This window comes from Enoplosus armatus, chromosome 9 (assembly GCF_043641665.1).
Source record: "Enoplosus armatus isolate fEnoArm2 chromosome 9, fEnoArm2.hap1, whole genome shotgun sequence".
Lineage (NCBI taxonomy): Eukaryota > Metazoa > Chordata > Actinopteri > Centrarchiformes > Enoplosidae > Enoplosus > Enoplosus armatus.
This window is the reverse complement of record NC_092188.1, coordinates 17,056,108-17,076,822: the sequence shown is the minus strand read 5'-3', so window position 1 is coordinate 17,076,822 and position 20,715 is coordinate 17,056,108. Positions and strand designations below refer to the sequence as shown.

Here is a 20,715-nt window from a genome sequence, read left to right as displayed (position 1 = left end):
AGCTGGCTATGGACAGGAAAAAGGGCAAATTTGGTCATTTAAGAAGGCAGTTAACCTGTTGCTGTAACAGAATCAAAGGAGATAAGGCAAAACACAAGCACTTTGCTGGTAATAAGTAGCACCAACTATTTTTGAAATGACAAGAGTAAACACTGCAAAAGGTGCATTTCCTTTAGCAATGTTTTTCTATAGCCGACAGTCTATCAAGAGGAAATACACCCAAATACAAGTCAAACTACTAAATCGAGTGATATGTTTAAAATGAGAACTAGTGGTGGAAAAACATTTGGACAGGCAGTTGGCAAAATTTCAAGTGATCGTAATGCAATGGTAAATTAAACAGGAGTAAAATGTTGGCATCATGGATTTTTGGCACATTTCTCATGTTGCTATACGATAGCTCCCCCTTCTGCTGGAAAGCTGTACATACACACACACAAACACATTCCTTCAAGGCCCTTAAATCCATCTATTGCACAGATCAATGTAGTCTAGAAATAAAAAAAAAAAAAAACTTGTAGTGGGGAGAACCCCTAAAATAAAACTAAAATGTGAAATAAATTAAATAAAAGCAAGTCAGTATTGCACATAAACGCAACAAACATAAAATAAAGGTGGCAATGTTTACAATACAAAAACACAACATAATAGTGCCAAAGTGACCAAAAGAAAAATATCCCTCAGTGACAAAAACAGGAGAACAAGAGATAATGACCGACACACAAAAAAAGAAACACTTGGTACATTCAAACAAGTCATCACAGTTTAAGCACTTGAGACAAGGTCCGTTTGTGCCGTCACACCAAAAACATCAAGCCAGCGTTGCGCTGCATAGGTAGAAAGGTAGTGCTTCGCTTCAGTTCAGAGTACAATTTGTAGATGATAGTCCAAGCTGTAAGAGCTCTGAATCAAGAGTGTAGCCAATAGGGAGTTGCATTCAGAAGACCAAATGAGCCCAAAACCTGATCGAAAAATGCTCGATAAGAGTCAAAACTTCAAGAAACACCAGGTTTGATACACCAGTTCAGTACTATGGCACATAATTTTGCTTTCTAAGATGTTCCAAGTTGCATGGAGACTCAATACTTGACCGAACAGTTTTTAGTGGCCGACACTGGTGAGAAGACCCAGTCTGGGAATCAGTAATTCCTCAATCAACTCAAATTATGTGCTGGTGTGCATCAAATTTAGAGGAAGGGCTTCTGACTACCATCAGACCAATGTAACAAAATGAGCACGGGTAGGACTTCAACACCAAGACTCATGATGGGCTAAGTGAGGCCTTCAAAAATCAATGCCAGTCAAGTCAAGTGATGCATCTTCTGTCCTTCATCTGCTCTGGTTAAGAGCAGGAAGATTTTCCCGCTTTCTGCGGCGCCAGGTGTTACGGTTATACTGCTGCTGGTTCCTGAAACCTGGTGCCGCGTTATGACCCTGGGGAACAAACCGCCGCTGGGGACTGAAGTTACCTTGAGAGTGATTTTGACCTCGGAGGCTGCCACCTTGGTTGTGCTTGAAGGCAAATTTGTGCGGCTCAAGTGAGCCATGGGAATTGGATCTCATGGCATAAGTGTGGCTCTGCTGCCCTCCTACCTGAGGATGGTGGAGCTGGTGGAGGGGGCTGGGGAGAGGGCTCGTGGAGTTAGTGTGCTGGGAGACTTGTGCAGCTTGTGACGTGTGACGGTGCACAACACTGATTGAAGGTGGATTCTCATGGTAGAACTGGCAATCAGAGAGCGAGGGGATGGTTAGGTTTTCTGGGAGAGACATCTGGACCTAGGAAAAGAAAAAAAAAGAAGCAGAAATGCAATGAGAAATCTGCCAGGAGTGAGCTTTTGCATTGTTAAAAAAAACACACACACACATTAAAACAAGTACATTATCGAACAGGGTTAATAGGCTTCACACAGCCTGCATTGAGAAATGTTAGTTGAGGATCGTGTTTTTTCTGAAACCTGAAAAAAATGTTAAATGACCTGAGGCGTGGCGTGGATAAAGCCTGCTGGATGTGTGGCCCTCAGGTCAGTAGCCATCTGGATTACTGAATGGACTGAGGCCAGGGTGAGGGGGTGGAGTTGGATAGCAGCATTACTGTTAGGGGGAGAATCAGACTCCTGGAAAAAGACGTACACACAGTTAAACAAGGCACAAAAAAAAACTTCAGCAGCTGAACTATGGACACATGATGGCAGAGGGTATTATTGTTGCTATGATCACATTGTTTTGACAATGATCTTTGTAAATACATGAAAACAAATTCAATACACAGCTACTGATTTAACACCATGCGTTGCCTGTGAAATAATGATTCACTGATCTAGTAAATGTTTGAACAGACAAAATATCCTTTGGTCTTACTATGTCACTTCCGGAAGAGGACGACAGCGAGCATGCAGATGATGATGATGATGAAGAATGGTGCTGAGGGCTGGGGAGGAAGACCGGAGAGGGTGAGGGGGAGTCAGCACTGAGAGGGGAAGAAGTATCTCTCTGATCCTCCAGAGAAACCAGCATCAGCCTGGCAAGGTCCTGCTCACAGGTCTCTACATCTAGGACCAAACAGAACACTACTGTTGAAAACTGATTTTACAGTTTCATCAGGTATATTCAGCACAAATCTGAGTAGATGCAAACCAAAGGTTGCCATACCATGGTTCTCCAGCTTGGCATACTGCTTGGCCCCCCACTTCTTGATTGTCCAGTCCCTGTAGGCCAACACCTCAGGGCTGACTTTGATGATGCGTCCTAAAGTACTGCAACATAGGTAGTCCACAATGCCATCAGGACAAACTCAAAACTAGTGATAAAAACATTTCAAAAGTTAAGACATGATTTGGAAACCAACCTGTCATACTCTTTGTTTGGGTAAGCACGCGCAAGAGGAGACACACCATGACTCAGCACCATGTAGGCAAAGTCAAACACCTGCTTGACTTGCAGGACGCCATATGAGCTCCTGCCCACGTCGTTCCCTGTGAAGATCACGCAATGAAAAATAGCAGATTTGGACAACACACACACACACACGCACGCACGCACGCACGAAACTCCAGTGACATGGTGCGCCTTGGTAGCTGAATGGTTACAGTGCAAGTCGCATGGCCACTGCAGCGTCACAGGTGACCTTTGTTGCATGTCGTACCCCTCTTTCTCCCCCGTTTCCTGTCTGCTATCCAATGAAATGTGTAACAGTACTTGCTATGTAGGTATAAGAGGAGCCTGATCCTATCTGGAGGAGGGTTTGCCCGCCAAATCAATTTCACAAGGACTTCATCTTGAAGTCTTGTACTCTGTATGACTGAAGTTACTGAAAGGTATAATTTTACTCACAAATGTAAATTACTTGACACTGCCAACTACGTTTTGAAACCAGAACCGTTTATCGAACCATTTGCTTCTTTTTTCCAGTTAGTTTAGTCTGAATTTGTTTTTGCAGTTGATTGAATAACAGCTCTTTACAACTGATAACACCAATTCATGTCATGTTTTACCCATGTAAATGCACAGCTGGCAGATGCTAAATGTTTGCTACTACACCGATGTCACCTCTATACCCTCTATATGGATGGGTTAACTGATCATGTCACTCCATTTATTCATCAATTCAAATCCCAACCTCACCTGGCTGTATTGGATCTTCTATGCAGAGCATGGATGGCCTGTTTCCGCTCCCCATGGCTTTGAGCATTTCCTCCTTGGACAGGTAAGCCCCTCCATTTTTCACCCTGATGCCGGTCTTCATGTAGTTGAAGTCGCGGCCGTACAGCTCAAAGAACTCGATCAGTAGGATGCCCAGGTTGATGTTGGCACGCCGTGTGTCGATCCGAGGGTGTAACTGTGATCAGCAGGACAAGGAGAACTCATTACCAACATTTTGTAACAGAGTTTGTAACCAAATCCTACCAGTTTGAATCAGTTCCCTGATGGACAGCACAGCAGGAAAATATTATACTTTAATGCAATGTTTTGCTCGTGTATTAAGCAACATGTTGGCAACAACAAAAATAAACAACTCATACTGTGCGAGATGAACTCAACAAATGTTACAGGAATGTTTAGTTTAGTTAGGCATATTTACATATCAAGACAGCACAAAGTCTATTATCTGCTTTTTTTAATTACGATGATTTCAATACAATTTAAAGTACAAACTTGCATTTATAAACTTATGAACACTGTCCTCTCATCTTGTGCACAGAAGCAACAAATTGAGGTGGCAAAGTATCACATTGCGAAAATTGAGAGCTTTTCAGTTTATCCGTTTTGAATAGACAGGAAAGCATTTTTTTGTAGTAGCATGGATACATGTGTGTACCTGCAGAAAGCTGATGGCCATTAATATGAGGCTGTAAGAGCTGATGCCTCCAGTGAAGACTTCATTCAGATCCCTCTGCAGTAGGAACTGCTTCAGAACGAAGATCAGAGGCGGCAGAACAGTGTACTTCTACAAGACAGAAAGACAAACATAAGAAACAACCCAAAATAAGGCCATGTGTTGAAAATGTCAAATATTAAAAAGGCTTACCTTAAGATAGCTCTTGATGAACTGTGCTGCTTTAACAGCAGTCTCTACATTGAAGCTGATGTCCACTTTCACTTCTGTTTCATGGTCAGTAAGCTTGATGATGGGCACCTGAGGACAGGTCAGAGTCAACATTTCATGATTCATAATGAACTAACTGATACAACCTCTTTTTTTTTTTTTTTTTTTTTAAACTGTGTGGGTCCCCAAAGTAAAAAAAACAAAAAAAAACAAAAAAGACACTCAGCTCCTGGTGACTTACTGTAGCTTTGTCGAGGACCTTGATGGGATATGGGCCGGCCACATTGTGTTTCTTGAGGGCTTGTTCCAGTTCCTGCAGTGGGGGGTGGTCCCACTTTCCAAACACCACCAGGTCAATGTCACTAAGAACAAAAACACAAAGTACTTTGTACCTTAAAAAATGTTCAAAGTATTCTGTCTACACACAGGTCATTGAAAAGACAACGTCAGGGCCTACTTAAATGCTGTTCACCTAAAACAGGAAACACTGGTGAGTTGTTTGGAAAAGTGCGCAATCCTGTTTTGTATACTCAGAGCCCATGCTACTGGTCCTAAGGGGGGGGGGGGGGGGGGGGTGTGTGGGTGTGTGTGTGTGTGTGTGTGTGTGGGTGTGTGTGCGCGTGCAGGGGCAGTGGTGGTTGTGCAAGCACAGTGTAACAATTTGACCCATAACCCATAAAAAAGAAGAAATGGTGACTAACACTGTAATTACTACTAGACTGATAAATTATGGTTTTTTTTGTTGTTTATTTGCACAACAAATGTTAACATGTCAATTCAAAAAAAAAGTTCCAAGTACAGTCTGAATTTCCAGCAATGTAGTTGTGCTACTGACCAGCAATACTGAATGGTATCATTTTACTGAAGTTCTCTGACAAAAATGAACATAAAACATACCCTACTGAAAATAGTGCTCCCACTTCCTAAAAACTCACAAGTTAATAAAACATTTCAAAAAGAGGCCCATGTAAAGGTCAAAATGTACACAAAAGATACACAACAAATATTACCTTGTTGGAAGATAAAGTCCTGTGCTGAAGCTTCCAAATATCTCCACCTGCAGAGTGCAAGACAAATTAATACAAGCCTGATCGATGCTGTACACATTGTAACCAATTTGATACCTCATGTCTTTAGAAAGTTTGACCTTTGTGTGTTGGCAGTTTGGACACTTAAGGGTTTGGCTATACTGCTCCACTCCTGAATTTGTTTCCCGATACACATTTGTGTTAAATTTTTAAAAAAAAGTCTGTTTAGCTGCCTTCATTCTCTCCTGGCCTGTTGCTTTGATATGAGAAAGCACAAATATTTGAAGTGTTCAGTTGTCCTTTCATGCTATAATTCTTGTAAAACTTGTAGGCTAACCATGCGTATAACATGTTCAGATAAACTTCACTTGCATAGTAATAAAGCCAATATTCATTCTACTAAAATATGTCTAAAAGTGCTCACATACGATTAGCCCAATGAAAAAAAAGCAGGACTGCCTTGCTTGCTAGCACTATGCAAATAGCTTGAGATGGTGTTACTAGGCTAACTAACCGTTACCAACTTCCTAAAATACTTCTAAAAATATATACAAATAGAATATAAATCTACAGATTAAATACTGCGGATGGCTACAAGAGGCATAACATGGGAAACGTATGAATTAAACATATTTTTTATGTTGTACTGAAAATTGACTTTGCCATGGTCCATCATAGTTTGGATGGGTGTGCAAGTCTTTCTGTGGAATTTAATTCTGTACATGTCAGTTTGAAGTCCCTGAAATACTTTGAAAAGCCTAATGCTAGGTCAAATATGACACACTGATCTGAGGAAAACAGGTAGTGTTATTTATTTTCTGTGTAAGAATTATTTGGCTATCATTCCTGACCATAAGCTTGCTACAAAAATTGAACATTATACTGTGGAAAGAGGAAAGAAAATCTAACTCACAGTGAGGCCCAGTGGGACTTCCAGCCCATGATTAGCTCAAAATGTTTATAAAAAAAAAAAAAAAAAGAAGCTATTTGTGACAAAGTGCACTGTCTAACATTCTGTTGGCAACATACAATGGAAAATAATTCACCAGTGTTACTTTGGGAATGCAAGAGACATTGAATAATGATTACATCTGGCCAACTCTGTATGGATGTGCAGTGTAAACGAAGCTGTTGACTGCCTACAGTGTGGCCAAACAAGATATGTAAAGTGCAGTAAACCTCCAGACACACTGACTGCTAAGTATATAAGAGAATAACATTGATTTACACAGCATATAACAGCTTGGCAAAGTAATATGCAGAGCAATAAACAATAGTCGATACAAGAAATAAAATGTCATTAAAAACCAAGGTTACATAATGACAAACACCTACAAATCAAAGAGAATATGCTAATAGTAAATAAAACATAATCACAAATCCTGATATAGAAATGTATTCCAGGCACAAAAATGTGAGTCCTGGGTGGGGACCAAGGCAGTAGAAGCCTGCTCATGTGTGTCTTGGTACACGCAGGCGCATAAGGAGTTTAAACATCTGATATAAGCCAAACCCAGAGGTAATCTGGAAAATCTCACTTATTAAAAAAAAATGGTAACTCTGTGCATTTTTTATTTGAAATGGATTTACACACCATGTTCCTTTGGTGCCGGTTTATCAGGTACACCTGTACAATCTAAAGCAATCCAATCCAATAACCCTGCAATGAGTCCCACTCTTTCTAAAGCTTGTACTGCTCAGTCTGTTTAGGCAGTGTGTCAGAGAAGTGGCAATTCAACTCAATGTTAATATTCTGTCTCCCTCATGTATTGAAATGGACACATACATCAACATAAAGCAGTCCACTGCAATGCCACCACTTACCTCCACCTAAAAGTGACCAGAGTTGAATCATCACCTCTCTGACACAACATCAACAGAAATAGAAACTCAAGAGAACTAGTGTTGTTGTAGAGAACTCATGACTTTGACACATGACCCAGTCAAATATGTCTAAAGATGTGATCATTGACCTCAGCCATGTCTGACTTTTGTAAAGAAGTGAAATACTTGATGCAGCAGGAAGCTGAAACTTACTGAGATTGTTTGAAATGGTACTGAATAGGGCAAAGGCCTCAAGAAGTGAGCATTGTGTGACACCTGAAGTACCCAACTAGAAAAATCAGGTCAGGTGGCCTAAGTGGAGTACAGCTCCCACAGATAGGAATCACAGGTTTGAGTTACCTCTCCAAGCCTCTGCACAGGCACATGTCTATCCTACAGACACTCACCCTCGCTGTGGGCCACAAGTCCTTTATGACAGTTTCTATTCTGTTCACAACATCTCTCCTCATGGCCTCTTCCTCTGGTCGTGGTGACATGAAGTTGAAAAAGTCCACGATTTCTTCATGAAGACTGTAAGGAATGAAGGGAAACAGGACACCTGGAATCATGGACTGCTATACAAGAGGGAAAACAAGGTGAGCAATGTATGACTATGGACAGTAATGCTGGATGTATTTGATAGTTGGTGGTGGAGGTGATAAGTATTAGGCCTGGGCCTACCGAAGACTATACTGGTGGTAATAGATGAAAGGAAGTGTTTGACGCCCTGAAAATACACTGTCAAAATGGAGTTGTGCATCAAATATGTTAAATTGGTGAAGAAGAAAAAAAAAAGTAAATCTGACATGAACATTAAATTAATCCAAGTAGATTCATTAGGTCAGATACATCCATAGGTTTAGTTGGAGGGGCAACAACTGATCATTTTAGCAGTTTTTTGTTGCTTGTTAAGAACTAGATGTACTTTTATGTGTGGAGAGAAAAAGCTTAATTGTGAATATTTTTCATTAACTTTGTACATAAGCCCCCAAAACAGTGTATTTTAAACACTGCTCATTTTGTTGGGTGACCTGGTGGAGTTCCTTTCTGAACTCCAGAGGTCACTTTGAGAACCCTTCAATGAGGGTAAAGAAAATGTCCACATCTCCTTACCCATTAATACCCGGGCTGTACCGCCTGGTTTTCCACAGGCTACAGGAAGAGTCTACATAGTGTCCATTGCAGCCGTACGACAGCAGCGGGTTGATGCCGTGGAAAGTGTTGGCCCTGTTCAGATGCCTCCTGCGGCCGGATGAATGTGACTGATGGTGGAGGTGCTTGTTCCCATGCTGATTTTTCATGCCAGTGGGGGTGTGGCCGCCAGATTGTTGCATGCTGCGACAGTGTTGCTGAACAGTGTGGAACGGCGGAGGGGGATGTTGCCGTCTGAGATTGTTCTCGTTCAACTCGTGCTCGCCGTAGTGTAAAAACCGGCTGGCCTCTTCTGCGACGTTCAAATTGTCGATTTGCAGAGAGGAGCCGGAAGGCGAGGAGCTCTCGGCCTCCGAGTCCAGAGAGGAGGAAGACGGTGACAACGAGCCCTTCCTCCGGACACTTCCCCTCTCTCCGCCGCCGTCTCGCTTCGGCAGTTTCCCAAACACACCCCCCGGCGGCGGCGCTACATTTCTGCAATACTCGCCGTTTGAGACCGTGGAGTTAGCATTTTGCGCTGCAAAGTTGCGTTGGTGGTGGAGGTGGTTGTCGATGCCGGAGTTTGCTCCAAATCCCAGAGAGGTTTCCCAAATGTGCATCCACAGGGAATTGGCAGGTCCCTTCTGCTCCGGCTGGATCCAAGCGGTCCTGGGATCCATTGGACTCGAGTTCGTCGAGAGCCTCTTCACGGGAAAATGGCGAGCAATTTGGCAGATTAAACACTTTGCACTCAAGGAAACAAACAAATCCTACCGCGTTGATTTACTTGTTATCCTCGAAACGCTTCATGTCTGGAAATTGGTTTGGTTTTTCAAGCGGCTTACCTAACTCCACTCCCCATGTAAGCAAGCCAATATGGCGCACCCAGCAGCACGGATCAGCGTCTACGCATGTCCGAGGGATTTAAATCTTTGAACACACCCCTCAGGACCGAGATACGTCAAGCCACTCACAAAAACCGGAAGCTAAACGATTTCCTTTTTACCGAAAAATAATATCAAACAACACACCAAAGGCAAAATTACAAAGGACTACAAATATGTTTGTACAAATATACTTACATTAGTCACAAAATATAAATAGTTTTTATTTATTTCCACATTTCTTGCACATTTTTCTCAATGTGTGTTAATTTATGTCCACTTGTAAAACTGTTGCCATAAACAGGGATTACCTCCTGCATCTTTACAAACATCTCACTAATAACGACTAATGATATGGCATCGTATAATTTGGTACAAACTTCTGTCTGAATGCCGATTCTGCCTATTCAGGATCTCTTTAGAATCTTAGTTTATGAAGTCAAAATAATGCCCGTTTTATTTGATCTTATATTTCAGTAATATGATCTTAAAATACATGTTTTCTTGACATTGTTATTAGGTAGAATACTTAAAATTTAATGTTTCAAATGTGGTCTGGCCTGTTATTTTGAAGGCAAGCCCCGGAAATGGTAGCTTTTCTGTTTTACCACTTTACACAGATCAGACCGGGCAAGATACAACGTGATAGTAGTAGTAATTTCCCTGGATCATTAGTCACCGCCCTTATCACCATTTTTTTCTGTGGCTGTTGAAGTAACTGTGAGGTTAAGGTGCAAACAGCCGTGTTTTTTCAGGAATTCAAAATTTAAATTACTTATTCTCACACAGCTGAAAGACGCATATAGGTCATTATATGACTTCCAGAGGTTAGTTTCATGGCATTATAATATATTGCATTGAGGCAGGTGAGAATGCACCAAAACAGACATGATTTGGTTCAATATGAAGAAATTTTAATTAGAAAAACTTAAATAACCTCTGAAACTTTAAACTGTACAAAATATTTACTGTGGCAAACTTATTTTTCATTCATACAAACATTGATACCTCATATTTACAAAACACTACAAGAAACATTTACAGCAGCGCCACAGCTAAACCAGAACACACATGTACAAGTTTTACAATATTTTAGAACATTACCTGAGTACAGCAAATAGGCAGGGAGTCATGCCAGTATATTTATTACAGGGTGTGGACAGTTAAAAATGTTAGGAAACCAAATTTTACATGTCTGTAACATAAAAAATTGAGGAAACATTTGCTACATTTAAATGACATGTTAATTTTAAAGTAGAAGTGCACATAAAAAACAAACAAAACAAACAAACAAATGTTGTCTGAAACTGTCTTTGATAATAAATTTCAGACACCCTGTATTAGGAAAAGCACCAAGCCCATTTGCAGCTCTATCACAGGCTGCCAGTCAGCAACTTAAAATGAACTTGGAGGTGCATGGTGGGAATTTCATTCACTGTCTTTAAAATAGGCACAGACTGACATGCATGTCTATGTGGCTTTGTACAGTATGTGCGTCTCTCTCAGCTCTTAACCTGTCTGCAGACAGAGGCTAACTGGTTAATGCAGCTAGTTACAGCAGGGGGGACGCTCCGAGACGTTTCTCCTCTCCATCCTGCAAGGGCATCCAGGGCATGTTTGGGGTTGCAGGGAGACAGGTCGTAGATGCAGTATATGGCTGCTAACTGGACCTCCCATGGCACACCTTGGGAGAGAATGACATGACAACATTACAACATTAGAATTCTTAACGCAAGTACATCCGCTGGACGGCCTTTTTCGCTTTCACATCAGAGCACTACATTTTTTTTAGTTTATTTGGCACAATTATGACAAATAAATACAAACATGCAAATATACTTTAACACACCAGGGTGAGATACAAATACTGGAATCTGCACACACAAGTACACACAGGTAAGTAATTGTGTGGAAAAGATAATCATTAGATTTGTGTTTCAACAACCCTGATCAATGAAAGGCAGGTGTGGGGCGAAATTGGCAGCACTCTCAGCACACAATAGAGGCTGTGTATTAGTTACAGGAAAACTGAATCATTCTGTATTCACCAAGGTTTCTCATATTTCATACCTTCAGTCTGTCCGTGCCTACCAAACGTGTTGATGACGTTGGCGACAGTTACCACAGAGGAAACACACCTCTCTTTGATCCCCTGTTGACCGAGGCGTCCTATTTAAAAACAAAAAGACAATGAAATTCTTAACTGTCCCCAGGTGATCATTAAATTACACACCACTTCAGGTTATGGTTAATACCCAGGTATATTAACAAAGCAACGGACCTATAAGTCGGAGTACAGTGGCGACAGTCACATCAGAGACGGGTGCTTGTTGATCTCTGGGCTGTGCCACCCAAGTGTTCATTAATGGCCACAACTCCTTGCTGTCAAAAATGCAAAGCAAAATGAACAGATAACACAGGGTGCTTGTTCAGAAAATTGATAACTTCTTTAACCACGTTGTACATGATCATTTATGATTTGTTTGGAAGACAACTGTGAATTAAATTACATCATTATGAAGCGTATGTTCAAGTCAGAAAAAAAGAACACACCCCAATACATTTTCATAGATCCATTTCCACTTCCTGTGTATACAAAGGAGGCTCAGTGTGAAGACATGTTCCCAAGCCTCCGTCCCCAGGCCGTCCCCGTACCGACTGTGTTGCGTGAAAGACAGGCTTGACCCTGACCGAATATCGGAGAGTGTTCTGGAGATCAGCTTGTCAATGTCACAGGGAGGGCTCTGCAGCAATACAGGGAGATTAGGTTTTAGAGGGCTCATTCTACTTAATTTGAGAGGATACAGATGGGAAAGCAGGGAAGGAAGAGATGATGTGATAAAGACAATTAACTGACTCGGGTTAGAAATCAAACAGTGTATAAAGCAAAAATGCCCTCAAAAGTGACTCAAGTCATTCAATTCGAAAGTCAGAGGATATATGTCAGACAAATGACATGACAAACGTAGAACCCCAGCTCTACAAATACTTCACCTTCTCCCAACCAAGGAATGCTGAAAGGCAGCTGAGGAGGTTTTCTTGTGCTTTCAGTTTGGTGACAGCATGTATTGCCTGGCACAGAGAACTACTGTGTGAAAGAACATTGGGCCATGTTGTCACCATGAACAAAATTAGCTTAGCAGAGTCTGGGAAATCTGCAGTCGGGAAGACACAAAGAGAAAGAAAAAGCGTTAATCAAATGGTGCCTAATGTGGCATTAAGAGAACAGTATTTAGAGTGTTCAATGGCTTCCAGTTAAAATTCAAACACACTATAAAAAACAACTGAACTTGACCCTATCAAGGTTGTGTGAGAGCTTTAAGAAATGCAGTATGACACAAATAGCTAACCTTCTGTGAGAATGCTGTAGGCCAGGATGTGAGCCTTCTCCCAGTCTCTCTTCTGTCTGCAGATCCCTGTGTAGACTCTGCAGAGGGCCTGCATGCTGTTTCTGCTGAGGTCTCTTTTCTCTGCTTTCAGTTTGTTCAGGATGGCCACAATCATATCATCTGCCTTAAGCGGAATCAAACAAGGACTTTAAGTTCACGTCACATGGACACAGGTATTTGTCTTTACATATATCCACTTTTTTGTTGTCAGGAAGCTACACAAGAACCACTTGTTTGCTTTATTTTTACTTCATACAAAAACTGTGCATACTGATATCTAGGTCTTTTTTTTTTCTTTATTAAACCATAAGCAAGTTATCCAAGAGGGGGAGAAGGGATTCACTTTTGCAACAACAAAAGTACTAATGGGAAAGAGCCAATTCTGTTAATGAGAATACAATTTGTTTTAGCTAAAAATTTGTTGTTGCAATACAATGTGCACGTTAAGATCTTCTCTCACATGGCATGAACATATTCCTGTAATTTTGAGGGCTGGTGAATACAAAATGCTGTCATAATTTGAGTAAGAATCAATAGGAATCTGGATAGACACCCATGAGTTACCTTAGTACCCAGAGTATTTGCAGTAGTTGAACATATGTTCACCCCTTTAGTTTCATTCAGTTATGCAGATAAGAATTATGACATTTGAAAGCAGGCGTGTACCAAATCTGAAGATGCAAGGTTCTCTCAAGAATATACTGTTACTCATACTGAAAAAACAATGCAAATTTGGTCAGCAGATGAATGGCAAGGGTGAAATAATTCAATACAATACATCCAATAAAGCAGTATACTCACCAAGCTGCTGTGGCAAATCTCAGAGATAACCTCCTTCTCCTCGTCTCTCAAGACAGGCTTTTTGGGCAGGTTACCAACATACAGGTGGCTCTGGATCACAGGCAATAGATCAAAACACTGGTTTTCAATTTTCTTTAAAAAGTTCAGTGTAATTTGCTCAGCAGGTTCTCCACTTTCCATGGAGGGAGAGGTTGCCTCATTTTTGAGCTGTTTGAGTATCAGAGTCTGGGGTGAGGTGGTCTCCTCTCCACTGTTTGAGGAGGAAGAAGGCACCTGCTCGCGACTGACAGTGGGAGAGCAGTCTTCTAGCCTGAGACATTTGCTGCTTTTAAGTTGAGACAAACAGATAGCCAGTCTTTTTTCTCCTCTCCTCTCAGTCTTGGTGAAGGCCGTTGATGTGGAGTTAATGGTTTTAAAGCCAGACATCTGACTGACGGTTGTTGTAGGTAACGTTCCACTCTCAGATGAACAAATGCTGAGACTCACATTTCCTCTGAGAATGCTCAGAGTTCGGGCGTGGGCAGAGAGCTCTGGGTACATGGTGTCGAGAATCCTCATGGAGTTTTCCTGAGACGGACTGGAGGAAGACGACGGGGAAGAATTCATTATTGTCAAGGGCAGGCGGCCTGGGACAGGCAAGGCATGTTTTGGAGTGGCAGAGCCGAACTGAAGTGGTGATGACGGGACTCTGTTTGGAAGTGGACTGTTTAGAGATGAGGAACTTAGCTGATGACTGTTGGGTGTCAAGTGGGCCTGGACAGGAGTGGTAGGCGAAGCCAAGGGCGAGGGAAATAAGAGTTTCCCAATAGCCTGCCTTGGATTAATTGATTTGCCCGCCTTTGGAGGTGTGCTCAGTGGGGTTAGGAGACGAGGAAGTGGGGGGCCCATTTCAGAGCGAACTTGGCCTATGCATTCTGGTGGTTGAGCTGCAGTTGAACCTGCCACTGAGCTAGGTTCTTCCTCTCTGATCATATGTGGGCTTTGTTTTTCAAGCACGTCTGTACGTGAGGCTAAACATTTAGTTTGTCCATTTGTGGCAGCAACACTCTGCTTTAATGAGATAGTAGAACCAACAGTGCCCAATTTACATTTGCTTACTTTATGGTTGCTTGTGCCTACGCTGTCCTGAGGCAATTCTTTGCCAATGGCCTTTTCAATGACACCTTCTTCCTCTAAATTGGGCACAGGCTGTAGGGTTTTTTGGGTCTTTGAAATGTTTTCAATGTTAACACTTACATTCAGTTTTTCTGGGTTTGGGTGAGTTTCCAAAGCCTGCAAGTTTACAGTGGGAAACAGACATGTAGGACTCAACTGCCTGCACAGAGAATGTGTATTTTCTTTCAAAGATTCACAGTTAACAGTTTTTGTCTCTTGGGAGTTAGAAAGAGAAGGCCCATGATCAGCTGGTATTCCATTGTTCAATGTCTCTATGTCAACCTTCTTTTTTGAAGGAGTTTTAACATTTGCTCGACCAGATTCCCGGTCAGCATGTGACTTGTCATCTTCCATCTTCAACAGTGGAGACTTAAGAGGAGATGGAAGTCTATTATCAGCATTCGACTCTGAGGGAGACGCTGTTACAACTTCATTCCCATCTGCCTGCCCAAGAAGTTTTATGGAAGCATCATTTTCAAGCCTCTCTTCGACATTTATATTTGAGACACAACTGATGTCATCACTGCTGCTTGACAAACAGGGGTTATCTTCTGGCACGTCTGTGTCCTCGCCAAGACGCCCTTTGTTCTCCTGGGGCTTAAAAACTGTGGCATCTTGACTGCCCTGTCCCAAACCACAAGAGTCCTGATGACGTTTTCCCATTTCTGAACCATCTTCTGTATTTGTAACCTCAGTGTCTCTCACAGAGTCAATGAATGTTGAGGAAGAAACTAGCTGTACATCTCTTGCTTCCTCAGAGATTACCGTTGTATCACTTCTTCTGGGTGACTCTGCACCATCCGGAGTGACTGTTTTGGCACCAGTTACATCACTAGGGCTTGCGTCTACATCCATCTTTGTAATAGTCTCTGACTGATCTTCCATCATCTTTCCTAAAACATTTTCAGTTTCAGAGATGCTATTGGCACCACTGCTATTAGGATTGACACTGCAGGATGGCTCTTGACTTTCAGTGGTTAACGACACAACCTCAACCAAAATTGTTATGTCTGATGTGGAAGATGAAGATGATGAGGACGTAGATACTAAATGCAGAGTTGCTGGCTCCTGGTCAGTCTGCATGTCTTTTTGAAGATGCATTTCTTCACCATCTGTCCTGCTTTTGTCCTTCATTATAGTAATGCCACTCAACTCATTTTGTCCCAAGGAGTAATTTTCATTAGAAATGTGTTCCACTTCCACTGGTAAGTCCACATTACCCTCTGTTGGTACCGCAGACGATTTTGGACAGTGGCTTGACACTGATGTTGTGATGACTAAAGACTCTTCTTGTTGAAGAGGAACAGAGTCATCAGAGGGTTTGGGATGATTTTCCTTTTCTCCACCATCTGTCTCCATGGATTCCATCTCTGTGTCCTGAGAGTAAGAAAAAAGAAAACAAGGATGTCCTTTGCAGAAAGATACAACCACCAGGCCAGTATGTTGTTCAGTTTTGAATTCAAAAATACCATCAAATAAGTTTAGGATAAACTAAGTTGAGCTAGTAGTTGACACAAACCTATATTTTGGATAATTATTTTACATTCTAACTTCATTTTAAATTGCTTGTTCATTCGTTGTGATTATAATAAGAATTTTATATAAAGAGATTGCAACACAGCATCTTAACATCATAAATAAGAACAGGGGAAGCTTTAAAAAAACACATTTGCATGAAACATAACTGGATTCTCACCAAATCTAGTAGTGGTGATATGCAGGGAAGCATTGGTTTGAACAATGCCATTATCTCCTCAACTTCGGATTTGCCCAAGTCAGCCGATGCCTCCTCAGTTTTGTGTTCCTTGGACAATCGCTTACTCTTCCTGGGAGTGTCTGTTTGCTTCTTGGCACTTGTTGACTGCAGAGATGCCTGATGCTTGGTGGCTTTCTGCTTATGAGGAGAGGGATTTAACTGTGCATAAGTGGCTTTTGTCTGCGTGGGGTAACTGTCAGATTCACTGATCTTATGAGAAGCAGACTGGGTCGTGTTACTCAGATGAGAGCGCAGTCTGTTTTGTGGAGAGGCGGGTAGAATTAGCTTGGAACTGGACTCTGAAATGACAAGAATAAAAGAGAGGTTGAGTCATGTCAGTGATAATACACAGATATACAAGAGGGCTTAATGATGCCTCACCAGGTAAGTGCAACAGGTTTGCTGAGTGCTGCTGCTGGGGTTCGACACATGCCCACATATTCTCTAGCAGCATCCGGACCTTTTCTGAAAACCAGACACAAACAATCACATGCTTAAGGTTAAGGCAGGTGATTAGGTCGTCAAATGAATTTAATTAATGATAATTGAAGCCAACTGCACACCTTTGTCAACTTTATGCTCCTTGGGTGCACTTGCTTGAGTTGATGTGCTCCTATATTCTGTTGAGAAATAACTGATATTGTTTAAATTTGAACTTAAAGTTTAAATTTAATTTCAAGTCAGAAAAGGACATTGCTGTTATTGGAAAAAATAAACATTTCATAGATCAAATGAACTAGGTTATGTGGTAAAACATTTTAGCCTTTATATTTGGGCATCTGAAACCCAATGAAAAAAATATGTTTTGTCATTTTAGCTATTTCTCTTGCTTATTGAAAAGCTAACTTCTTGAAGAAACAAGATCTGACCACGACAGAATAAGAATTCATTGTAACACTGTATTTGTAAATGGAGCTGTTTACCTTTACTCCTTTCTCTTTCCAGTTTCCTCAGTCTCACCTGCAAATGAATTGAAATTATAAATATAATACAAAGAAAATTTCAATTCAATAGCATTAAAAAACATTTTCACCAATTGTTATTTCACCATGCCATTTATAAAAGCTCATTACTGCACCTGGAGGTCATCAATATTTCTCTCAAGCGTGATCTTCTCTTTGGTCAGATGGGATATTTGATGATTCTGTTTCCAAACTGAGTCTGAAATAAGGACAAAAATACTGTTTGTATCCCTAAACCACAAAACAAATGTCATATAAACACAGCTCCAAGATTGTGTGAAATCCAGTTTTCAATACCAACCTTCGAGCAGTCTAACTTTATTGTCAAGTTTGTCCTTTCTGTTGATGAGAAAACAACATGGAACCTTTTGGTATAATTTGTTTTAAGATTTTCTCACAAACAAAACATAAACAACAAACCATGAATAATCATAATGTAGCACAAAGTCAAATCAAGTCTCATAACAAATTACACAAATGACACACCAAGAGAGAGAAAGACATTACACTCATTAATGTCCAATTTAAGAAACCACATCTCTAAAGCACCTGTAAGTTCTTACATGCTTGTTGTCTTGGCGTTCTCCTCAATCAATCTGTCAACTTGATCTGCTTGTGCCTGAGATTTCTTCAAAGATGTCTAAACAGGTGAAAATTTAAATTGTCAAAGATTATGAAGTTTCCTGAGCTACATTTTTATCAGATATGTATAAAGCTGCTGAGAACAATGGTCCATTCTTTGTCTGTTATGAGTTACAGCAAATTCAAATGACCCAAGTGTATTTGGAGAGCACCTTTTTTGCTTACCTGTGTTTTCAGCAAATCATTTTCTACTACGGCCTTTTCCCTCTTCAGCTGTGCATTTTCAAGTGACTGTGTTTCTGTCAGTTCTAAGAGTTTGAAAGACAACTTTGTAAAATATCAGGGGTGCACACATTTTTAACAAATTATTTAAAAATTATGCAACACTTCACTGGTAAAAGTAACAGCATGTGAATGCAAAGTACCTTTCACATCCTTCAGCTGGTCTTCAAGCTTCTTATTCCTGAGGGGTATGAAAAAGACAAGTTAACATTTTACCACAGAGATAATACCACTATAATATCATTATCTGTCACAGTTATGGCATAACTATTCCTTACTCTGCCGTTGTCTTGCTGTTTTCCAGCTTCAGTTTTTCCATCTCTTCAGACATCTGTCCATAGGCCTTAAGAGCACCCTATAACAAAATAAAGTGTGAATATCAGCATGACAACAGAAAACAACAAAAAGTTGGGGAAGGTTATTCAGCGAAGGGTAGATTTTGTGTTGTAGTACTCATATTAAGAAACAAATGGGATCTACAGAGAAAGGGCATACCTTCTTTTCCTCCAGTTCTGCTTGCACAGATTCATAATCTTCTGTCTTTTTCTCCAGAGAAACCAATCTGATCTGCAGCTCTTCCAGCTGTTGTTGAAGCCTGATTGTGTCACTGTGTAAAACATGTTTAGGACATGAATGTGTTGAAACCACATGCATGCAAGACAGACTTAACAACTGTTAAAACTCGCGTTTATCCCATATGTCAATGAATTTTTAATGTTTTACCAGGACAAATTCCCATAGACAACACCTAGTTAACGTTAACGCTAGGGAACAAAATTAATAAATTAGCTAGCTAGGCGCACAAATTATTAGTGTTAAACTTAGCTAGCTTACACCAGATACCTGGCCGGACTCCGTAGAAATCTCAGTGACGTTACAAAATGTGTTTCCTGAATACTGCCTGGTGTTAGATAACGTTATTTCAAAAGACAAATTTTTAGTATTGATAGTGTCCAACTTAATGTCTTGGCTAGCTAACCGTATTTATTTATGATGAGACGCGTCACCATGGCAATTATCATTCGTTAACACTCACTCCGAAATCGTTATCTTCTGTTTCAATGCCAGGAACGACGACACATATTCGTTCAGGCTCTGTAATGAGAGACGGAAAGAAACAAAACAAAAACAAACAGGGAAATTCATAATTACCAACAGTTCACTTGTACTGATAAGATAAAAAGACACGAATCGTGGCACAATCATTTGAGACTATTTGTATTCAGTTTACCAAAATGAAAATCAAATTTTAATTTATTTTTGCTGTCATAGAAAGATGATCTGACCTGGTGCAAAAGAGAGCAGTTTTGACAGTTTCCAACCGTCGCGTCCGCGGCGATTGCTGCCGTTTTGGACTGACTGTCCCCTGGCATCATGGTAAGACAAATCCCGAGACCCTTACAGCCTTTATTTTATATAACGCTAACATTAATTGACGACCATGTCCCGGTGACACAAATTCCAGGTAAGTTCAAAACAACTTCACATTTTCGCATCTCGCACGTTGACCAAGGACCCAAGCCAGGACCCCACAGGGAAGCCTCGTGAAATGCCGGTTCACATAAAGTTAAATAATTCTCGCTGTTGTTGTAAGCACATTAACATGTTTGGTGTGTATTCAGTTAAATATGTATAAAATAAGAGTTGAGTTGTATTTTTATCTTTGTATATTTCTTTCTTCTGGCGAAATATGATGTTTGCGGTCATTAGGATTTTGCTTCAGGCATATGGGGGTGTTACTGATACAACTGCGCTACAGCATGTACCGGCCAGTAGGTGTAGTGTGATTATACATGTCTTTGAGTGTGGCCGTCTAGTTTACACTGACTCACTGATAGTTTACAGTTAGATTTTTTATTGTTAATAGGGCAACCCCGCAAGTAGTCGGCATAGCATACCTCAGAGAGTTAAACACATTTCAATATTGATCCAACCAGCTTTCTGACGGTATATTCACAACCACAATGTTAAGGTCTGAGTCGCTGCATTTAGGGGATTACGTAACAATTCGTTTTGCAGTCCCTGGTGGTCTAGTGGTTAGGATTCGGCGCTCTCACCGCCGCGGCCCGGGTTCGATTCCCGGTCAGGGAACTTGCTTTTGAATCTCGAAAGTGATGTTGATATAATAAAAGAATATGTTCTCTGGAACTGTATTCACCTTCACTTCTCTTACCACTTAGCAGTCAGTCGTTGCAGATTGTCGTCTCCAAATGTAAAATGCTGAAATGGACAAGGTAAGCTATCCCAACAACATTACCTGTCCTACGCCAGTGATACAAGAGTGTGTGACCATTGCTTGAAGTGGATTTGTAGCAAGCCTTTCTTATTACTTTGCTTCAATGTGTTGTTAAATTTCTATATACTCAGCAGAGGGTGCT

The 20,715-nt window shown here is 40.9% G+C and overlaps 2 protein-coding genes and 1 non-coding gene across 3 annotated transcripts; 1 reads left to right on the top strand and 2 right to left on the bottom strand.

Moving 5' to 3' along the window:
* Window positions 1-1,329: 1,329 nt before the first annotated feature.
* Window positions 1,330-9,212, bottom strand: LOC139290383 (terminal nucleotidyltransferase 4A-like). Its single transcript, XM_070912152.1, has 12 exons — window positions 8,509-9,212; window positions 7,803-7,926; window positions 5,554-5,600; window positions 4,785-4,905; window positions 4,526-4,633; window positions 4,316-4,444; window positions 3,622-3,835; window positions 2,846-2,972; window positions 2,650-2,753; window positions 2,359-2,549; window positions 1,977-2,114; window positions 1,330-1,776 (listed from the first exon to the last, which is right to left on the bottom strand). Exons 1-12 carry the CDS (start codon window positions 9,204-9,206, stop codon window positions 1,330-1,332), a joined length of 2,448 nt encoding a protein of 815 aa, XP_070768253.1. The 5' UTR covers window positions 9,207-9,212.
* A 1,617-nt stretch (window positions 9,213-10,829) lies between these two features.
* On the bottom strand, window positions 10,830-19,714 carry ice1 (KIAA0947-like (H. sapiens)). The gene is given in 15 exon segments (XM_070911895.1): window positions 10,830-11,094; window positions 11,481-11,579; window positions 11,692-11,792; window positions 11,964-12,154; window positions 12,405-12,565; window positions 12,761-12,923; window positions 13,601-14,872; window positions 15,989-16,132; window positions 16,452-16,810; window positions 16,893-16,976; window positions 18,481-18,518; window positions 18,616-18,692; window positions 18,833-18,944; window positions 19,338-19,432; window positions 19,624-19,714. Coding segments are annotated over 15 exon segments (3,168 nt in total). The 5' UTR covers window position 19,714; the 3' UTR covers window positions 10,830-10,912.
* A 642-nt stretch (window positions 19,715-20,356) lies between these two features.
* On the top strand, window positions 20,357-20,428 carry trnae-cuc (transfer RNA glutamic acid (anticodon CUC)). The gene has a single exon. It is a non-coding gene; the product is annotated as a tRNA-Glu (tRNA).
* Window positions 20,429-20,715: the final 287 nt, after the last annotated feature.